Source organism: Saimiri boliviensis, chromosome 4, assembly GCF_048565385.1.
Source record: "Saimiri boliviensis isolate mSaiBol1 chromosome 4, mSaiBol1.pri, whole genome shotgun sequence".
Taxonomy (NCBI): domain Eukaryota; kingdom Metazoa; phylum Chordata; class Mammalia; order Primates; family Cebidae; genus Saimiri; species Saimiri boliviensis.
This window is the reverse complement of record NC_133452.1, coordinates 100,564,236-100,586,698: the sequence shown is the minus strand read 5'-3', so window position 1 is coordinate 100,586,698 and position 22,463 is coordinate 100,564,236. Positions and strand designations below refer to the sequence as shown.

Here is a 22,463-nt window from a genome sequence, read left to right as displayed (position 1 = left end):
GGCAATTCCAAATTTCCTACTTGTTCATTTCACATACCTACACCACACCTCTATGAAGAAGCTATGATGCCCCAAAAGGCAAAGAGCAAAAACCAAGTCTGTAAAAGGCTGGGTTGTCTATGTGTGTAGGGGTAGCAGGGGACGTTGGTTCAAATGTTAATTTCACTGAGCAATAAGAGACAGCTTTCCCTATCCTCTAGAGTCCAAATTCAGCCCCACAAACCCTGTAAAGCATCAGTACTGCTCTTACTCTCTTAGATCATACCAGAGAGTCAAGGGTTACCCTGTTTCCTTGGAACTCCCAGAGTTACAGATCAGAGGCCTCAGGAAATAGTAGGAGTGGGAGAAGAAAGAAACAGGTAAGCAGGAGGAGGTTCAATCTATATCTGAATGGAGAGTAAAAGGAGAGGTGGCAGGGCTGCTGACAAAGCTTTGGGGAATGTGTTCTTACCTGCAAGCTTCAAATGCCAGTCCACCACTGAGACCCAAACTACATTCCGAGTCAGACCCGCTTTCGGTGTGTTTTCCAAAGCCGTTGGTCATGCCTGCCAAGGACACACACAGTGAGTCTGAGTGCAGAAATCCCCCTTCCTAATATATGCTACAGTGTGAGGCAGCCACCTCAGGAGGGCTCAGTGAGGAGTGGAGAAAGGATGGCTATTCCTTTCCCTTTAAGAATGGGTCTTGGGTGGTAGAGAAGATCTGATAAAGACAAAGGTTTGGGGGGATATATTGCTGCCTAGGGCAAGGAGCAGACACTGCAATTTCCTTCCCATCCTTCTGCTTTTACTTTAAGGAAACCATAGCACACAGCTTATTCAGCTACTGTCATTCAGCTTCAAAGGGAGACTTCTCCCACCTTGGCTGGCTCCTAAGTCCCTGGATCTGCTTCTAATTTCAAACCTCAATTATCACGGACTCTTCTCTGCCCTTTTCAGGAACCCACCTGCCTTGCCTCTTCAGATAAACACTCCCATACCCTATCCATCATGCAGCTGGTAACAGCTAGTTTGATTCTCTGGGGATGGTGTCAAGAGAGACTAGAGAAGGATAAGGGCCCTTCACCAACCACACCCTGAGTTATCTCACAGGGCTAATCCAAATTGAGGATTGGGGAGTCCTCTTCAGTGGAATTAAAGCAGCCCAGAATTTCCTGGGAGAGTCAGAACCTGGCATTCTAGGCTGGGCTCTGAAACACAGGTTCCTTTTCTCTTTCTTTGAGGTCTTTCTTTGGCCTCTCCTTTTGTAAAGTGAAGATAATACCTTACTTACTTACTATTCAGTATGAATGAGAGAAGGTCTGTTTACAGTGGGGAGCCCTTCAGAGGCAAATGAAGACTGGTCATTCCAGGGATATGACCTTGAAGTGAGGGCTTCCATTCTCCTATCTATCCAATTTACTTTTCTATTTTTTGAGACAGGGTCTCGCTCTGTTGCCTAGGCTAGAGTGCAGTGGCATAAACAAGGCTTCCTGTAGCTTTGATTGCCTAGGTTCAAGTAATCCTCCCGCCTCAACTTCCTGAGTAGCTGTGATCATAGGCATGCACCCTATGCCCAACTAACTTTTTAACTTTGTAGAAACAGGGTCTTGCCATGTTGCTCAGGCTGGTCTCAAGCTCCCGAGCTTAAGTAATTCTCCTGCCTCAGCCTCCCAAAGTGCTAGGATTACAGGTATGAGCCACTGTGCCTGGCCTTTATCCAATTGCTAGCAACACTAAAAGTCCTGTATTTCTAATAGCTGAGCCAAGAGGGGTGCACAGAATGGCCAGGCACCCAATTTGGAAGCTGTAAATTAGGCACTTTAGCTAGAAAACTGTGAGGCAAGTCCCTCCTGTAAAAGCAGGTGTCTGAGCCACAATGTCTATCCTCTGAACTGGCTCTGCCTCTAACATTATGACCACAATTTAAATCACTGAAGCCATCTGTGTTTTGGATGCCTCACATATAAAGGATCAACATCTCTTTTTGTGAGATTCATCTTAGGTTGTATAGAAATATTCCTGAGTGCCAGGCAACTGGGATGGCGAGAGAGAGACAGGATTGTAGCAGTATCTCCAAATAGCAGGCGCCTCAGGTTGGGTGGCCCTCATGTACAGAGCTATTTCCCAGTAGCAGAATCTCTCATTCTTTTAATGCAGTGTTCTCAGCACTGTATGGCTAACCCTGATACAGCTGAGAGGATGACAACGATAACTGCTACCATCTACTGCTATACGCCAAATGCTTCATAAAGGGTATTTCCAGTTCTTAGAACCCTGCAAGATAGGTATCAGAAGCTCCACATTAGAAATAAAGAAACAGGCTCAGAGAAGTTAATTAATTTTCCTGTGGTTACAGAGAGTAAGAAGTTGGGGATTTGAGTGCAGGTATGCCTAACTCCAGGCCTCAAATCTCTTGCCTGTATATACCAACTTACTCCCCTAATACAGAAAAGTTTTGGCCAGATGGGATGGAAAGGTATGTTTAAAACAAAATGTCAGGCAGGAAGACAGAAAAGCAAGTGCTGGCCACACAGTCCAAAGTCACCACATAAAAGTACATGAGGAATGCAAAGAGCAAAAGCCAAGAGCAGCCCCTCCCTGCCAAGAAAGTGGGTCTTCCCTATCCCAACAAGACAAGTACTCTGCCTGGCATTCAAAGTCCTTCACATTCAGTCCCATCTCACTCCAGTCTTGGCTCCTGATGCTCTGGGAAGCCTCTCTCTAAGCTGTCCCTCACAGAGAGTCTGTCCTCTTCCTTGTTCCCACACACCCCAGCCTAAAGCCTTCACAACTATTCCTTTCTGCCCTCATCCCACAGGGCCAGCTCAGCCCAATTACTACAGTTCAAATACCCTGAACACTTCTAGCAATGTTACCTCTCATGTGACAAGTAAAAACACATTGTTTACCACTGTGGTTCCTCTACATTTTGAGAGATTCATTTGCCCATTGGTCTGTGAACCTTCCAGAGCTGGAATGAAGTCTGACTTACTTTAATACTTCCCGTCCCCACTCATGACCAGCTCCTGCTGGATGTGTATTAGAACTCTCTAGGCCGAGAGCAGTGGCTCACACTTATAATCCCATCACTAAGGGAGGCTGAGATAGGCAAACCACTTGAGGTCAGGAGACTAGTCTGGCCAACGTGGTGAAACCCCATCTCCACTAAAAATACAAAAATTAGCAAGGCGGGTGGTGGGCGCCTGTAGTCCCAGCTACTCAGGAGGCTGAGGCAGGAGAATCACTTGAACCTGGGAGGCAAAGGCTGCAGTGAGCTGAGATCATGCCACTGCACTCCAGACTGGGCGACAGAGCAAGACTCGCCTCAAATTAAAAAAAAGAAAAGAAAAAAACCTTTCTTTAGTGATGGAGCCTCAGCCTCCATCACCTACCTCTACCACCACCTCACCCCACCCCACCCACACTGCTGTAGCCAAACTGTTCCCTCACCGTTCCTCAGACATGCAGGCATGTTCTCACCTCCAGGGCCTGTGTACTTTCTAGCCTATCTTTTTGGAATGTTCTTCCCCTAGACACACAAATAGCTCGTCTTCAATTCCTTCAGATCTTTACTCAAATACCATCTCCTTAGAGGATCTGGCCACCCTCTCTAAGACCACCCTAGCATTCCGTATCCTCCTTCCCTGCTGGATCTTTCTCCAAAGCCTCTAATATAAGATACAGTTTACTCATTTGCTTTTAATCTGTTTCCCCCATAAGAGAGGAGATTTTTGTCTGTTTTGTTCATTGCTTTTTTTCCCCCAGTGCCTAGAACAGTGCCTGATACAAATATTTGATGAATGAACTGAAACAAAGGTAGATCATTTTACTCTACCTAACACTGCATTCCCCTCAGGGCCAGTGAGAGTCCAGACGTAATCTGGCTCTCTGGAAAATACCTGCTCAAAGTCTATTTCCCCTGGCTGCTACTCACATGCCAGGCCCGACTGTGAACTATGGTGCCCTCAATGCTACTACTGCTGTCCAACAGGGCCATTAGGGAGATGGCCAACTGGGGAAGGTGCTGGCTGGCAAGGCAAAGCAGAAAAGCAGATGTGAAGTAGCAAGAGAAGTCACAGGCAGGGTCACCTGTCTCTTCCTCCTGCTGGGGGGACCTCTCCCCTTCGCTCTCACTACAGCTCCTGCTCCTTGGCCGCTTCCGGGAGTGGTGCTCATCCTCGATGCTGGCTGCAGAGGCAGGAGAGCCTGCCACACCATGGTCTTCGTCATTCTCCAGGGCCCTGTCTGGGCTTCTCTGTATCTTAACCCCATTCTTGGCCTTCTTGAAGAGGACTGATGTGCGGCGACCCACACCACTAAGAGGGGTACCGGCAGGGGTATCAGGGGCCGTGAGGGACAGTCTGTTGATGCCATTATCACTGAGCAAGCGCTGCAAAGGCTCACTCCCCAGCTGCAGTGGTGATTTTTCCGAGAGCTCATCTTCTTCCACCTTTCTGGGCTTAAGGAATCGGCTTGGAGATTTGCTATCATTGATGGGTTTCAGAGTCGGGGGATCCGGGGGGGATTCTTGCTCAGACAACGAAGGTGCAGGCCCAGTGGGCTCCAGGGTTGGTGGAGGAGGCAGTTTGGAGTCATCTATTAGAAAAAAAGAGAACCTGCTTGAACATTTTAGAAAGAGTCTGCTCCTATAAGCTAGATACTGACACTGATAACCAAAAAACCAAAGGCATGAGCTATTATAAGGCTTGAGACGTATACAAGGTCTTAGATCTGAAGCAAAGAGAGAGGACTAAGTTTGTTTGTCTTTTTTCAGAGACAGGATCTTGCTCTGTTGACCAGGCTGGTGTGCAGTAGTTTGATCACAGCGTACTGCAACTGCTAACTCCTGGGCTCAAGTGATTATTCTGCCTCAGTCTACAGGCACATACCACCACGCCTGGCTAATTTTGAAAAAAATTTTTTTGTAGAGACAGGGTCTCCCTATGTTGCCCAGGCTGGTCTCAAACTCCTGGACTCAAGCAATCCTCCTGCCTCTGCCTCCCAAAGTGCTGGGATTACAGGCATGAGCCATTGTACCCATCCCCAGGAGAACTAAGTTTTATCTATACCAGTAGTTCTCAATCCTGGCTATTAATAAGAATCACATAGGAAGTTTCTTAAAAATTCTAATGCCTAGGCCCATCCCATACCAATTGAAACCAAGTTTGTAAAAATGGAGTATTTGTTTTTTAAAGCTTACCAGGTGTTTCTAACGAAGTGAGGACTGCAAACCATTGCTTTACACCCAAGGAAGCCACATGCTTAATCAATAAATAGGTTAAGTCTCAGCTTGACAGATTAGGTGTCTACAATGCTCACTGGACTCAAGAGTTTTCTCATCTGTCAATTGATTTTATTTCACATCACCCAAGTGAGAGCAAGTACAGCAGGCAGAAAAAGTTGACAGATACGGAAAAACAGAGACCAAGTAAGTTAAATCAGTGGTTGCCAAACATGTCTGCTCACCTACCACCTTGAAACTTTTAAAAATTGGGACTTCCAAGCCAAAGCCCAGACATCCCTAACTGAATCTACGGGAGGTGAGGCTGAGATTTTTTTTTTTTTTTTTAATTTTCTAGGTGATGCTGTTGGCCCACTGGGCACAACTCTGTACTGCCACAGCCCCAGAAGTAGGGATACAAGTGGCATGCTGACTGTCACATGGGGAGTCCAGAGGCTCGCAATGGACACAAAGCCCTCTAATGTCAAATGTGATCTCTCAGCCATGTCCCCCCTCTCTGCCAACCTAAAATAAAATGGGCTGTTACCTGCTCTTTGGGTCCCTATCCACTGGAAATAACTCCCAATCTTTCGGCCTGTGTGCATGACAGGCCCTCCCAAGCTGTAGGCTCAGATCCAAAGGCAGGTACGAATGAGGGAGACAATTTCATCCCCAACGAAGGAGAAGAATGAGAAGCAGCTTAGCTTATAAGGTTCCTGGGTTTCTGAGATTCACTTCCCCAGTTATCTTTTTTCTTTTCTTTTTTTGTCTTTTCTCAAGATTAAGAAAATTTGTGGAAACCAACTATCTTTTATAGTCTGGCCTCTCTACTTGGGATGGGCCTGTAGATTCAGCCAGGTGGGGTGAAAACCATGAGGTGACTCAAAACTCTAAGGTCTTTCCTTCTCTGCTATCTGCTCACACCCCAACCTAACCTGCTCTAACAGTCTCTCCACATGATGATGTAAGGTAGGCTGACATTTAACTGGTATGTACAATACGGTTGGATCAAGTACAAAATACTGACATACTTAATTAGCTAATGAATAGTTGCTGGGCTGCACCACCTGAAACTCCCCACAATCCAGCAATGGAATATCTACACCGGGGCCTTCAGAAGGAGCCCACTCCAATACAATAGCCAACATTTACTGTGATAAATTTTGGTCTCTATCGATTGTTAAATATTTTGAACATCATCCCTGAGTACACATGGAAGTTTGACCCTTTCAGGGCCTTTTGCTTGCCCACAAGTGTCAGATATAAACTCAGAAAGGATACCCCCATTATGGGATTTCAGCTTAGCCTCTGTCCCTCCTTACCTTCCAACCCCCTGCCTTCCTGTTACTGTCTCTCACCTCTGTCCCCATCGTCTTCTGGCTCCTCCTGCAGGGCCTGCTCCAGCACAGCTGCATCCCCCTGTGACCCTGCTGGCAGCTCCCCATTGGATAATGTCTTGTTTAGTAATGGTGGCTGTGGTGGTGGTGGCTGTGCCAGCTTCTGTCGAAGGGCATTGATTTCCCGGCGTAGCAGGCGGACACGGCGGGTACGGGCCCCACTGGACCGCATGGCGCTCACCAGGTCCAGTTTCTCCAGCAGCTCCTTCAGCTGCACCTCTGGGGACAAATGGGCCCGGTTCTCTGGGATGAGGATGTTGTCCACTGCCAGGGAGAAGGGAGGACAGAAGGGGCTGAAGGACCTGCCCAGCACAGGGCAAGAGAAAGGGGCCGAATCCTTCGGATGCAAGACACTCTCTTGGAATGCCTGGGCCAGCAGCTTCCAGCAGCGTCACTGTGGGCCTTGGCCCTGCAACACCACTGCCCAGAAGGCAGCCACAGGGACAAGGTCAGAATCTGGGAAATGTCTGCAGGAAGCAGTTCACAGTCACGATTATGGGCTCCATGGAGCAGGCATGAGGCAGCTTGGCAATGCCCTGGCCTGAGTGACTGGCTGCTGCCATTGAGAAAGAGAGCAGGGACAGGCAGCATGTGGGGCTCAGAGGCAATTCCATTTTTCTGGTCCTCCACCTGCAATCTTCTGAATGAACCAGACACACACCAGCAATGCACTCTCCCTGTCCCATGCTCCAATGCCATACAGAGGGGATCCAAGAGAGGAAGACCTCTGATGAGGCTTTAAGCTTTGCAAACAGACTGCTAGTACCTGATTCCCCTTTTCTACCACTTAACAAGTGTTCAGTGCATTAGTTAAACTTTAACCCTTAGAACTATTCCAGCCACAAAGGTATACCTCAGTCTATGCTCACTCTCGGCTTTGCTCCTGGAGTCTATCTACAGCCCCAAGGACCACCCTGATCCCTCACTCTGTAGACTTGGTTCCTGTGCCTCCTCCTGGTCCCTCTCCTCCCCACCCATCCAAGCCTCTCACCGTCTTCCCAGGAGAAGCGGTAAAAGTCTTCCAATTTGGGTGACTCGGGCAGGTGAGTGCCCCTCTCGGGGTCATAGCCGATGTTCTCTGCCTGCCGCCGGGCGTGCCGTAGGATGGCCCCTCCCAGGTCCCGCAGGCGGACAGCTGCTCGGTGGAAAATTGTGTCTTTAGCATTATACTTCATGCAGTTGGTAACTATAAGGTTAAAGTCCTCCTCAAACTCCTCCAAGGTGTGGTACAGGTGGGACTCCAGCTTCCGCCTCATAGTAGAAAAATCCATTGGCTTGGATATGAATTCCAGGTAATCTGGAACCTAAACATATAAAACCTGTACAATTACAACAACCATTTACTAGCCAAACAGGCACACCCTTCACCGGTACTCTTGGCCTCATTTTCTGATTTGGCCAAGCCAGGCTAACTCAGAGCCCTACAGGCCTGGCCACCCTGGCCTGCTGACCTCTCATCAAGGGCAAGTCTACTAGCTTTGCCAGACCCACCCTCCTAACCCTGGTTTTGTACACCCTGTGGCCCAACTCCTTCCTAGCCTACTCAGACCGTGTTCCAGGTCAGGAAGAATTTACTTCTTGGGAAGTGGGGGGAACTTGCCTCACTCAAGTTGACTGGTTCTGCGAAGATATGTGCAGGATCCTTCTCCTGCAGCAGGTCCAGTGTTGTCCTCAACAGGACATTGAATGGCATCAGCTCCAGCTCCATGGCAGCCTGCTGGACTTTGACCTGTGGGGAAAGTGGGGTGAGATCGAATCAGGACAGCCCCTGCAAAGATCTACTGAAACTTTTTCTTGATAGCTTGACTTTTACCAGTCATGTACAGCAAACTTTCATAGGCTATTAAGCTGACCAGTATATAAGGAACTATTACCCAACCTTCAGCCTAGGAACAATGATACCAACAGCTACCATACCATTTTATGATTGTCTCCTATGTGCCAAACACCATACCAAAATTTACAGTTCTCCTATGTGCCAAACACCATGCCAAAATTTACAGTATCAATAATAATTACAGTATCACTACAATTCCAATAATTAACACTTCTACAGCCCTTACTAAATGCCAGGTAATGTTCTAAACATTTTAGGCAAAATAAATTGAGTGTATGAAGTAGGAACAGATGAGGTATTTTACAAAAAGGAAACCAAGGCACAGAATTACTAAGTAACTGGCCTAAAGTCATAGCTAGTAAGCAGCAGAGTTGGGATTCAGTCCCAGACACTGGTTCTACAGTGAGTGCTCTTGACCATTATGCCACACTACCTCTATACTTGTAGTACCTCAATTAATCATCATGATAACCCTGAAACAAAATTATTGTCCCCATTTTACAAATATGGATCAAAAAAAGATCACCAAGGACTAAAAGAAAAAAAATACAAATTAAAAAAATATATATGGAATCTGAAGTTTAGAGAGAGCATAGTGAAAGAGTTCCTAGTTTAAGGTCATCTGGCTAGAAAAGAATAGAGATAGGACCTGAAGCCAGGTCTGACTTAGTCCCAGGGGCATAATGATGATGTAAAATGTGCTTGAACCAGAATTTCCCATCCAGTGTGCTGATATACTGATCCCATCAGCCCTTGGAGCATCTAGGTCAGCATGGGGTCACCAGAGCCTCCAGACTTGACCCCTACAAACGGCAAGTAGCCTCATATATTTCAGTAGTATGCTGTACAAATGCTGTTTTATACATATGCCCTAAGGTGAAAAGTTGGGAAGCCACAAATTAGATATGGAAAATTCCCACCTCTTGGCTCTATCAAAACAGGTCTGCCTACTTCCCCAGGATCAGGGCCTCCTTCTGTCTCTCATTTCTCTGAACCAGAGATGGGACGAGAAGTTCAGCTGTTGGATCATGCCTCGGATAGCACAGACATTTTGAACCCAGGAAGAAGGTCCTGAGATGTCCTCCATGGCCATCCATGGTAAATATGGCATGAGCCGCCCAGGCTGTGAGGTGGAAACTGAGGCTACTGGCCTTCTAGAAAAGGGGTTGTGCTAAGGCTGAACACTGAATTAGAATTTAGAGAAAGAGAAAGAAACATCTTTTTTCCCCCTCTTTCTTGTGGAGAACGGGTCTTGCTATGTTGCCCAGGCTTGTCTCAAACTCCTGGACTCAACCTATCCTCCCGCCTCTGCTTCCCTAAGTGCTGGGATTACAGGTATGAGCCACCGTGCCCAGCAAGAAAGGAACATCTTTAGCCCAGGCCTCGGAAGCATGCAAGTGACAGCTACTATTTCTGGACCAGAGAGAAGTTTGGCTTTTTATCCACTCAATTAATAGTATTTGCTCTCTGCCATGTGCAGTAGATACTTCAGGGAAGCAAAGAGTATTGATAATAATAATGACAGCAGCTGACACTTTTCTGGCTGTTACTATGTGCCAGGCACTATTCTAAGCTCTTTACATAGACTAAGTCATCTAATCCTCACAACAACCTTATGATGTAGGCTCTATAATCACCCCCATATTCCAGTTAAGAAAACTGATGTATTAAGAGATTAAAGAACCTGCTTAATGTCACACAGGTAATAAGCAGAAGAGCCAGGATTTAAACCCAGGCAGTCTGGTACCATAGCTCACGTTCCTAAACCACTAAGCTATACTACCTACCTCAACATTTCCTATGCTCAGGGGCTTAGGATCTCCTAGAACAGAGGAGAAATAAAAAAATTAAATGATTCAAGACCATAAGTGTTTAAGATTCAAGCGAGAACCCTCAGAAGTTCCCAGGCCAGAGGCTTTCAACTGATGATGCCCGTTACAATGGCCTAAAAAGCTTTCCAAAATCCTCAAGGCCAGGCTCCCTCTGAGACTTCCTGAATCAGAAACTCCAGGAACAGGACCAGGCATATAATATCATATCATATGAGGCCACCAGGAGCTGAAACCCAAAATACAGAAACCATCAGTAGCACTATACCCAATACAGAGTAGGCAGATCTTGGAGCCCACAATGCTGGGTAGGAAGGGGAAAAAGCTAGCACAAGGCGGGGACTCCTGGATTTCCCAATACTAGACTAACAGTGGGAGAAAGTGACCTTGAACTAGGGCCCTAGGGCTGAGGGCTCCTCCTTACCTGCTCCCGTTTGAGCTTCTCTCTCTTCCGAATCAGTTCAATCAGCAGCCGCGCCCGCTCCAAGTCATGCCGGAGCTTCTGCCAATACTTCAGCTCTTCCTTCACTGCACTTGTCTTCTCATCCTGCTCTCGCTGCAGGAGAGAAGCAAAGACGAACTAGGAACCTCCTTCTTGCCCAAAGTCCTCCCCCTCTTCAAGCCTCATGGGGCTGCAGCAGGTAAAAGTCTTGTCCCCTTCCCTGACCCACAGTTCCAAGAGTCCTTCCACCCCTCTCTACCCCATGCCTTCCTCCTGAGCTGCCCCAGTATTATAGCAATGTTTCTTCATTATAGAGGATAACCATTGCTGGAGTAGGATCTGGTACGGCTTCCCCCACCCCCAGGTATACCAGAGAGCAGCTATGGCCCTTTGGGCCAGAAAGAATTTCACAAGAAAACTGACCTCAGGGGTGCAAAGAATTTCACCCTAGAGCTTTCACTTGACTAGAAAACTAAGTGAGGTTCTTACTGTAAGTTTCAACATACTTTGGTAAGACAACAACAAAATAATCACAATTCCTGCTGTAGAAAAAATTACAGTTGGAGTCAGGCGAAGAAAAGAGACCTAGAGCTTGAAGCACAAGGCATATTGGCATAAATATAATAAAAACTAATAATATAAACTGGAAATAAAATGCTAAGAGAATACAAAATAGAGAGAAGATCTGAGTAGGTAGAGGTTAGATCAGAGAAGCTTCCTGGTGAAGAGTCTTACTAGAGTTTTACATACAGGTAGGTGACAGACATGGATGGGCAAAGTAGTAAGGAAGGTCTCTTCTGGAACCAAAGGGATGAAAGGGGCAAATATGTAGAGGCCGAATTAAGTGATTCCTTGCTTGGTAAGCAAAACAAGCTAGCCAGAGCACACATGCTGGAAAACTACAAAAGCCAAGGAAGATCCAGAACACAGCTAAGAAGAAGCTTCAAATGTAAGGCAAAAGAGCCTTAACTTGGACTGCCTAGAAAGAGGAGTATATTTTGGAAGAGGAAGTGAGAGAATGGAGAATGGTATGTGAATAAGACACTACCAGTTGTAGAACAAAGAATGAATTAGAGGCTGGAGATCACCTAGAAAGCTATTGCTGAGATTAAGAGGGCATGGGTGAGCAGGAGAGCTGTAGAATGAAGACAAAAGGCCATGCTGATAAAGCCTCCAAAGCAGCTTAAGGGATGATTAACAGTGGCCCATTAGGGAGGAAAGAGTCAAAAATAACTCCAAGGTGGGAAACTCTTGATATGAGTCCAGGAGGGAGAGGAGTTCCATAATAACGGGGAAACAAGTTTACTGAGAGGAAAAAAGATAAGTAATTTCCAATATTTCAGTTTTAAGTAACAACATCCACATGGAAACATCCCTGAGGCACTGATGGCATAAAAAAGGGATGAGGACAAGGCAAAAGTCTGGAGCTACTATTACCGTTACTGTCAATTATGAGAGTGGACATGTTCTCCAAGCAAACAAAAAGACAGCAGAGCCACTGGGAATGTTACCATTAAAGAGCAAGAAGTGGGGTCAGCGTGGGGTACAGTCAGAGAGGCAGAAGAAGCAGGAAGTGGTATCACAGAGAAGCTCTTAGACAAAGTGATTTGTGCTCAAATGCAGCTCAGTGATGAATCAGGTGAGAATATAAGACTTCCTGGGAGAAGACAGCTGATGTTTTAGGGGAGGCTTCAGGGGAGCAAGTGGACCAAAAGGTTCACAGGGAGCCAGATACAGGTTTGTACTTCAGGAGTTTAGTTATAAAAGGCAAAAGCGAGATCAGACAGAATGCAGAAGACACCAGACTCACGTAAAGCTTTGCTTCATCTCTGGAGCAGCAGTATGGGAACACTTAAAGGCAGAAGGAATAGAACAGTTAAAGGGGGAGAAAGAAGTAAAGAGTTAAGAGAAATTAGGAGCAGAAAACAAACATGCAGCAACTCCAGGTGCTAATGGCTAAACAGCCACCACAATTGGACAGGCTGTGTCTTACAACTTAGATCGTAAATTTGTGTATTTACTATGAAACATTTTTTGGCAGATGGCAGCATAATGTCTTGAGGAAAGGGCGCCTTTTCCTAATTAACACAATGTGGCCACCCTGGCTCTCATTCAGCCTACTTCTCACTTTCTGCCACATTTAGAGGATTTTCCCCACATATATGGAAAGCTGGGCATGCGCTCCACTCTCCCCTAGAATTCTCTACAAAGTCAAACCTCTTCCATCCAGGAACAGCTGCTTGAAGATCTCTGTAGTGCTGGGGGTTGTTCCTGGGATAGACCACCCAGAGGGGTGATCCCCTATAGGAAAAGGCTCCATGGAGGGATCAAGGAGGGGTGCCAGCCCCACCCCAACCATCATCCCTTTTCCTTCACTCTTCACCTCCCTCTACCAGTCTCAAATCACCACCGTACCTACCTGCTCGGCATTTCTTTGGGACTGCAGATGGGAGTGCAGGCGCCGGATAAGAGGGACACCATTCCGTGCCTGACGCTTTAACAGCCAATAGTTGTGAAGCCGCTGCATAAACTGGTTTTTCCTCTGAAAGGAGAGACCACTACAGATCTTGTTCAACCTTGAGTAGAGGCACACGGAAGTGAAAGACAGGGTCAGTGGGCAGCCCAGATTATAGCCCATGCATCCTATCCAGACCCTGGTTCATTTCTGAACCTTACACAGGAAGACAGAATAAAATGGCCAAATACCTCACCTCAAAGAAAGGCTTGAAAAGGACAGAAAAGTTAAGCAGCTCAGATTCAGCATGAGGTATTTCGTTTGCTTTTCCACCTCTTGCCTTGCAGTCCTAATCCTCCAAAAGAACCCTCTCCCAGAACCCTATTTCCTATGGTCCTGGATATCTTTGTACCAGGTATGGACTGAGAAACAAGCCTGTGCCTCGATACCCCCACCCTCCTCTGTATAAAAACAGCAAAAAGGAACGGGAACTTGAGTAAGCTATGGGTAAGGCGGCCACTTCTGTGGCTGAGGGTCCCATCAGACCAGGGTGTCGCCCACACCCAGGCTAAGCCCAATGCAACCCCTTAGAGTTGTTTGACCTCTGGTTTTTCATAGTATAAATGTCAGCAGCCTAAAAATGTTGTTTAATTTTGAACTAAATGAAAAAAAAATTGATCTAAAGATGTAGAGGATGAAATATCTGAAAACCCAGCTGGCTAAACTACTCAAATGTCTTAAGGTCAGGGTTTAAGCCAGTAACTCCTTGGGGGAAGAAAAGGGGAAGGGGAGGAACAAATGCAAGCCTACAATCTCTATCTTAATATCCATATTGCAAGGTGGGTATCATTATTCCCATTTTACAAAAGATGGAAAGGCAGCATAGGAACAGAAGCTGAATAAATTGTCAAAGTAACTAATGCAGCTAATAAGATGGTGGATCTGGGAGGGATCTGAATTCACGATCTCTCTGCTATACCACGGTACATCCCCAAACTGGTTATCCACAGGGTAGGCAAGGCCTCAGTACTTCCGTGGTGTTTCCTCTGCTTTTTCTCTTCATCCCACTCCACTGATACAAAGATAAGCACAGCTAAACAAGAAGGTGAAACCTTAGAAGGATGGACGGACATGTTGGGCAGGACATTGCTCACCTAGGCCTTGCTCCTCTCCACAGTCAAACATTCCTGCCCCAAAGCCAAGCTTATAAAATCAAGAATTAGGCCTTCCCCAAAGAACAGATCCCCACCAATGCCCATGCCAAGCACACCTGCCCAGATGTATGCAGCATCCTCCCTCTACAACCTCTTGGCCTTGAAGGATCCCAATAGCATTTGTGCAGGTAGGGAAAAGAATAGTAATAATAAAATAGCAGCAGCAGCAGTAGCCACCATTTATTGAGCACTCACTATTTGCCAGACACTGTGCTAAGTGCTTTACTTATATTATCTTATTTATTTCTCACAACTCTATGTGATGGGTTCATTTACAAATAAACTAAGGCTTAGAGCAGTTAAGCAACTTGCCAAAGGTCACATAGGTACTAAGTGATAAAAATGGGTTTCAAATGTAGGTCTGTCTGGTTCTCAGCCAGCAAGCTCTGCTGGCTCCAGCATGAGGCATCTAGAACAACATACATGACAACCAAAGATTCTAGCCTCAGGGTGTAACCACCCTACAGATGGAACTAAGCATCCACCCACCTACTTCAGGAAAAAAAATAACCTAGAACAGCTCTGTGACTAGAAAACACATTCAGAGTCACTGAAATTCTAACTTGGGTCATAGCCGGCAATAAGAGCCTCCCCCTCCTGATCGCACCCTTCAGTCTTCTTCCCAGCCTGGCAAGTCTGGTTGCCTATTCATAGCTCACATACAACTCTTTCCCCAAGGCTCCTTTCTCCCTACCCTTCTCATCAAGAGAGATGGACAAGAGGAATGCAACCCAGAGGCATCATTAGGCCCAGCTTTGTGGTATAAGGTCTGCCACTTTCCACCCGGTTCCATCCCTTAGAACAGGACATGGCATGTAGTAAGTGCTCAATAAATACATAATTGAATGAATAAAGGAGTGAACAACTTTACCTCCCGTGGCCGCAGTTTCTTCATCTGGAGGTATGGGAGAAGGTGCAAGGACTACATCAGATGAACAATCTCCAAGACTCCTTCCTATACTGTTTTAATGACCACCACCCTTGTGATGAGCCTCTGCTAGGAAATCTTCCCTATCTCTTGCTTCTCTGCCAAGCTCCCATCCCTCCAATGGCTCCAGATACCTCTCTGATGTTTTAAAACAGGTACCATGTGCTCTCTACAGACTCAATAGGAGTCCAGACAGCTTAGCTACACAGATAAATTGAATGACCCTCTTATCCCTAAACTAAAACTTCAAGAGGAGGAATAGCATGTTCTCTCCACACCACATCAGCCCCTCATACCCAGGACAGAACTTGCCGGACAGCAGATGGCCATACCAATCCTCTGCAACAGTGGTTCTTCACTGGGTCATTAGTTCTATCCTCCCCAAGGTTTTTTAAAACATGCGTGAGGAGTGTTTGAGGTTGTCACAAAGACCAGGCAGTGGGGAAGGGGATGCAACTGGCATATACAAAGACTACAGATACTGAACGTCTAGAAATGTACTAGACAGTACTAACAATGAAGAATTATTCTGTCCAAAATGTCACTTAGTATCCCTATTAGAAAGTACTGCCTTAGATATCCTACCACCTGAGTTTTTAAGTAACATGAATAATTATTCTTTACAAAATGTCACTTAATGCCCCTATTAGAAAATACTGCCTTAGATATCCTATCACCTGAGTTTCTAAGTACTTAATTGTTTTATTTCACTTTGAACTAAAGGAAATACATTACTCTGAGAGCACAATCAAAACTACAAACCAGGCCAGATGAACCTGGGCTCATAAGGAAAAATTTAAATTTGGGGAGAATAGTGTCCAACGGTGCTTAGGGAAGGCCTGGCAAGGGCCAACACCAACCCAAGAAGAAACCATGAGTCCCTGAGGAACCCTTCTGGGAATGCTTACCTGTAAGACGGTATCTGTGGGACAGTGACCATGGGGAGAGTGGAGGGTGTGTCTTGGCCTGCTTCCTCTGGCTCCTTCTTGATCTTCTGCTTCAAACTCATCTTGTTCTTCTTGGGCACTCCCTTGAGGGGGCCACCCACCCCACCTTGGCCTTCCTGCTCCTCTTCCTCAACTTCTTCCTCTTGTTCCTCCTCCCCACCACCCTCCTTCAGTCCTTCCTCATCGCCAGTCTCACTGATGCTTCTGGGAGAGTCACCCTTCCTCCTAGCAGTGGCAGCACCTGGCGGCGAGTGGGCCTCACAGTAGGCAGTCTTGCGCACTGTGAAGATGGTGCCATTGAGGCTGGTTTCACGCATGGGCTCAATCTTCATGAAGAGCCCAGCCCGCTGTGCACATGTCACATGGAATGCTGTGTAGCAGTTCACCTTATGGCACTGGATGGCTGCACCCAGCCCTTTCTGCTTGCAGATATAGCAGGTTAGTTTCCAGCGGGCAGGTGGGATATTGTCAATGCCCTCGATAGGTTCCAAGAACACTGTGTTAGCAAAGCAGACTTCAGGGATCCAGATGGCACACACCACATGGGCCCAGTGCCCATCACTGGTCTGTTTGAAGGCGCCACCCTTATTGGGGCAGAGGACGCAATCCACAGGCCGGGAGGGAGACTGCAGGCAGCAGCGGCATAGCCACTGGCCCTCAGGGATGTAGGGGACACCGTAGCACTCCTGGTGTACTGCCAGGTTGCAGATGTCACAGAAGAGAATAACGTTGCTATTGTGACATTCATCATCCAGGCACACACAGCAGAAAGCATCTTCATCAATGAGTGACTGTTGGGCACCACTGCTGCGACTCTCCAAGTATGACTCTTTCTCAAGCCGGTCTACCAGCAGCTCAAAGGTGTCTGCAGACACCAAACTGTGCCCATCTACTCGCCGCTTTTCATTCACCATGTCCAGCCAAGCAAGATCCTCCTCATCCATGTCATACTCTACCTCTGCTTCCAGGTCTTCAGGTGGCTTGTCAATGTACCGGTAGTAGGCAGCAGGCAGTGGGGGTGCTTCTGGCTGGATGCCTGAGTCCACCATACGGAAGCTGGGCTGTGGGAGGTGGAAGGAAGTACCAGATGCATGCTTGGAGCAGGATTCCTTCTTTTTGCCCTTGGATGAGGGTTTCTTGGACTTGCCAGGGAACTGAGGCTGTTCACTGTTTTCCTTGTTACTATTGCATTCAGTGATATCCTGGGCAGTTAGCTCATCCTCAGTGATGATTTTGAGTGGGTCATAGATGCTGATACGATGCAGGCGTCCATCAATGTCTACCTCAACAATCCGCTGGGCCTGGGCATATGTCAGGGTCTCCCGGGTGGGTGAGCACTTGAGACTGTAGGGGGACGGGGAACGCTGGCCCTCGGCATTCTGCCGGGACTTCCGACGAGGCTTCTTCATGGCACCTGGGAACTGAGGGGACAGGCCTAAGGAGAGAAAGCCAGGAGCCTATGAGTTGGATGTCCGTGCCCTTATGCACCCATTCATCCTCCCATATGAGAAGGCATCCACCAAGAGGACTGGCTGTTCCCTCTGAAGAACCTGTCTCTCAGGCATCCACATGGTCTGCTCCTTCCTTCACCTCCTCTGAGTCTTTCATTTCTTCAAGTAAACAACACTTAGTGAGACCTTCTCTGACCACTTTATCTAAAATTGCAAATTCTTTTCCTCTACAGCAATCTACCTTTCATTCTGCTATATTTTTCCCTTTAACACTCACCATCTTATACCATGCTACATAATTTACCTACTACTATATTTATTGTTTCCTCCTTTCCACTAGAATGTAAGCTCCATGAGAAGATTTTTGTTTGCCTTGTTCACTGCTGTATTCTCAGTTCCTGGAGCAGTGCTTAGTTCCTAAATAACCACTCAATAAGTATTAGTTGAATGAAAGGAAAAATCAAACACGCATGATCCCTGCCCTCAAGGAGCCCTGACTAACTGAAGAGACAGAAAAGTAAACAGATGATTACGATGTAGCATAGGGAACAATCTAATGTTCTAATGATGTATGTACATAAAGCTGTGCGACAGCTAGCTATGGAAAAGGCATGAGTAGTGAAGGGCTTAGAAAAGAAGAAAACAAGAACAGCATCCACTGTCATGCTCTGTTCATGAATAATGGGCCCTATTAGAGAATCAAAACTTCCCAAGTCTAGTCTTCTCCCAATACATCTTACCATGATTAGAAACCCTACTCCTTGATCCTGCCTAGAGGTGAAGGGGTGAGGGGATCTGATATGCCTATAATACATGGTCTAAGGGCTTCAAACTATAGTATGCAGGGTATTCCCTACAAAAAGCAGCATCCAGGACAGTGGTTCCCCAACCTTTTTAGCCCCAGGGACTGGTTTTGTGGAAGACAATTTTTCCACATATGAGGGTGGGTGGTTGTTTAAACTGTTCCACCTCAAATCATCAGGCATTGGTCAGATTCTCATAAGGAGCATGCAACCTAGATCCCTAACATGCACAGTTCAAAACAGAGTTCGCGCGCTTTTAAGAATCCAATGCAGGCCGGGCGCGGTGGCTCAAGCCTGTAATCCCAGCACTTTGGGAGGCTGAGGCGGGTGGATCACGAGGTCAGGAGATCGAGACCATCCTAGTCAACATGGTGAAACCCCGTCTCTACAAAAAATACAAAAAATTAGCTGGGCATGGTGGCACGTGCCTGTAATCCCAGCTACTCAGGAGGCTGAGGCAGGAGAATTGCTTGAACCCAGGAGGCGGAGGTTGCGGTGAGCCGAGATCGCGCCATTGCACTCCAGCCTGGGTAACAAGAGCGAAACTCCGTCTCAAAAAAAAGAAAAGAATCCAATGCAGCCACTTATCTGACAGGAGGTAGAGCTCTGGTATGCTCACTTGCCCGCCATTCACCTTCTGCTGTGCGGCCTGGTTCCTAACCGGCCACTGACCAGTACCAGTCCATGGCCTGGGGGGTTGGGGACCCATGATCCAAGATATATCAGCGAGTACATTTCCAGGCAGAAATAAACCCTAGAAGCTCTGAAGTGGCTCCAAGAGATCTCTGAAGTTGTAGTGGCCTGTCTGGGACCTTCATTCAACCCAAAGTCAATATGATCTGGGCAGTATCTGAGATAAACTCTCAATGCATTCTGTTACCTCAAAAGTCTCTCCCAGAATACTTCTATCTAGCCTATCCTTGTACAGCCAAGAGAAAGCCCTAGTTTCCTACACCATTCTCTGGATGAAGGGAACTACAACAAGCTCATGAGGAACTACAGGTTGTCATCAAAGTTGTCACCACCAGAAGAGACCTTTGGGGATACAGGGCCAGACTTGGAAGGATACGAACAGGGAGAAGATTTCAAAGAGAAAACAATTCATTTATAAAGTAGAGACTGTGATAATAAAAGCACTTTTTCCAAACTACAAAGCCCACTTTTAATATTTCTCACCACTACCTTAGGAGATGGTAGAGCTACTATCATCTACCTAGAAGCTCAGAAAGACGTCACTCAACCTAATGCTAGTAAGTGAAAAAGCGACACTTTGAACCCAGATTTTCCAATGCTCAATTCATCTCAGTGGGAATTAAAAACACCACAGAGGTGCTGTGGTCTGGCACAAAAAGAGGCTCTGGGGCAACCTACGTTCTAATCTTGGTCCTCTGTGACCTGGAGAAAGTCCCTTAAGCTCTCTATGCCTCCACACTCCATCAGTAAAATGAGAGTAATACAATCCAGCTCTCGAGGTGCTACTTGTTAACAAGGTATTATTAACATCCTTATTTGAAAGGGCTTCCAATCCCAAAGTGTGACCGAAACAAACAAACAAACAAAAAAACAATTTGGCTGAGGAGCAGTGCCAGGCGGGCTGGCACACATCCCACTTGGAGCCAAAGGAAACAGAACCATTGCAGCAATTCTGTCCGGGTTCCAGAGGCCCGTGGCCACCGGATTCCTTACTAATGCCAAGTCCCTGGGGGCAGACAGGGCCAAGAGACCTGCTTCATCACCCACCCCTCCAGAGGCACGGAGGCCCCAGGAGGTGAGAACATCTGCCGCCACACCGACCCCAAACAGCAGACAGGCGGTGCGGCGCCCCCTTTCCTGAAAGCCGCTCCATCTTCTCCCTCCCCACCTGCCACCTCCTCGGCTGCTCAGGCATCTCTCGACCACGCAAGTCTCTACCCAGACGTGTTTTGTCCCACCCACGCCTCCAGACACCGGGGAGAAACTCTACAGCGGGAAGGGCTGCTGCTGAGGGAAAGGAAATGAGTTTCGCCCACAAGGAGCTTACAGTCTAGACGAGCTTTTTGGCGGGAGTTTCTCAACCTACACAGCCGTTCCCACAGACACACCTCCAAAATATCTCCAACGTCCCCCGCCCCCCAGATTTCCTCTCGGCACCCCCTGAACCCCCCGCTCGCTCACCCACCCAGGTCCCCGAAGAATGAAGAGCTTCTGCAATTAGACTGTATCCCCTGCACCCCACACAAGATACTCAGGAGACAAGGGAGGTCCCCAGCCAAGGCTTCTGCCCCTTTAAGGGGGCACCTCTTCCAGAAGAATCTTGACCCCTCGGAGAAGAAAGGAGAGAAATAACATCTCCTCAGAGGGGAGGGGGCGAGCGCACCAGAGACAGCCTGACGCGGAGTCCGACCCTCAGACAGAGAAAGCGAGCGCCAGCGAGTGAGTCGGCCAGAGAGGCGAGAGCCCATTGGCCGCCCCACCTGCCCGTCAGGGGGACCCGGGGGACTAAGGGACGCTCAAAGGGCGGAACTGTCCTCTGGCCAGGCCAATTGGAAGGCGTGCTGGGGGCGGGGCTTGGCAGCTCGGGTTCCAGGGCTTGGGGGGGGACAAGATGGCGGCTGCGGGAGGGGGTCCTCGCTTTTCAGCTCCCCCGCTCACCCGCCTTCTCCTTCCCCGCCGCCGCCCTCGCTCCAGGAGAGAGCTTTCGCACCGCCCCCGCCCTGCTCGGAAAGCCCCTCGCTTCTCCGGTTTCCTCCCGTGCAGTCCCTGGTCCCCGCAGGCCCCGCTGCCCCCGCCCCCGCTCTGTCCGGCCCCGCTGCCGCCCCCATTACCTCAGCCGCCGGCCCGGCCCCACCGTTCGGGGCCCCTGGGCGCAGGCGGGCTGGCCGCCGAGCAGGTTGGCGTGGCCCGGGAAGCGGAGCGCGGTCTCCTCCCGCGCCTGCCTCCGTGGCCTCCGCCGTGCCCCTTCCCGGCCCGCGCTAGGGCCCCTGCCCGGCCGCCGCCGCCGCTCCCGGGGGAGGAGGGGGAATGGAGCCGCCGCTGCTGCCGCTGCCGCCACGGAGCCCGGCCGAAGGGAGGGAGGGATCAGCCCCCAGGCAGGATCCGCCCCTCCGGCCTCCCCCCGCCACCTCCACCCCTTCCCTCTCTCCCTCCCTGACTCTGCGGGCTCTCCCGCAGAACGGGAGCGAGAGCGCGAAAGAGGGGGAAACGGGAAAAAAAAATCCCCCCACCCGTGCCCGGCGCGGCGGCGGCCGGGGCGGTGCGGAGAGGAGAGCGGAGGCGCCGCCGCCGCCACGGGGCACGGTCCCCGGCTCGGCCTCACGGTGGCGGTGCGGGCGCGGCGGGGGCGCGGAGCAGAGACCGGGTCTGAGCCCGCCGCGATCTCGGCGCACCGTGGCCCTGCCCGCCACGGGGCGAGCCCACCGAGAGGGCTGGGGACGTTCGGGTCTAGTTGGGAGAGACGGGGGTCCCTGACTCTTGAGTGGTCAGTCATTTCCTTCCCAATCCTTATGGGTGATGTGGCTACGGTTTGGGGCAGCAAGCCCCCTCCCCAAACTAAAGGGCCCCTCCAAAGGTTAGGCCAGGGCAGTCACTGAGGTCAAAGCCGCCCTGTAGTTTCTTGGGTGCAGGTGCCTACACGACTCCCAGAAAGTCGCGTCTCCCCCAACCCCCATGCCCAGTACCTGAGGACAAAGGTCTAGCGACTGTCCAGCCCCTCCCCCATGAGGACAGCCGGGAAAGACCTGTCTTTGTTATGTACAGGTGAGCGTCTAGTTCCGCACCAGACACCCTTGAAAAACAAAAGCAAAAAACCCCAAAAAACAAAAACGGACTTTCCCTTTTTAAAAGAGTAAACATAAAAGTTTGACAGTCTACTTAAGTATGCCTGGTAACTCGTCTGTCACTGTGGGCATGGGAAACATTTTAAACCTGATTTGGTTAGGAGTTGGTTAATTTAATGCACTAGGCGACTTTCTAAAAGACG

General features: G+C 48.5%; 1 protein-coding gene across 4 annotated transcripts in view; it reads right to left on the bottom strand.

The window, feature by feature from the left end:
- The window catches only part of BRPF3 (bromodomain and PHD finger containing 3), a 36,685-nt gene extending 15,232 nt beyond the window's left edge, over positions 1 to 21,453 (bottom strand). Inside the window, exons 1-9 of one of the 4 annotated variants that reach the window (XM_039467709.2) lie at positions 21,310 to 21,453; positions 16,213 to 17,686; positions 13,127 to 13,283; positions 10,690 to 10,821; positions 8,200 to 8,328; positions 7,591 to 7,903; positions 6,561 to 6,863; positions 4,071 to 4,577; positions 452 to 545 (exon numbers count right to left, since the gene is read on the bottom strand). In XM_039467709.2, the coding sequence (XP_039323643.1) occupies positions 452 to 545; positions 4,071 to 4,577; positions 6,561 to 6,863; positions 7,591 to 7,903; positions 8,200 to 8,328; positions 10,690 to 10,821; positions 13,127 to 13,283; positions 16,213 to 17,660 (3,083 nt within the window). In that variant the 5' untranslated portion in view covers positions 17,661 to 17,686; positions 21,310 to 21,453. The other 3 variants (XM_074397970.1, XM_039467708.2, XM_010334082.3) reach the window with 3 other exon arrangements.
- Between the last annotated feature and the right edge of the window lie 1,010 nt (positions 21,454 to 22,463).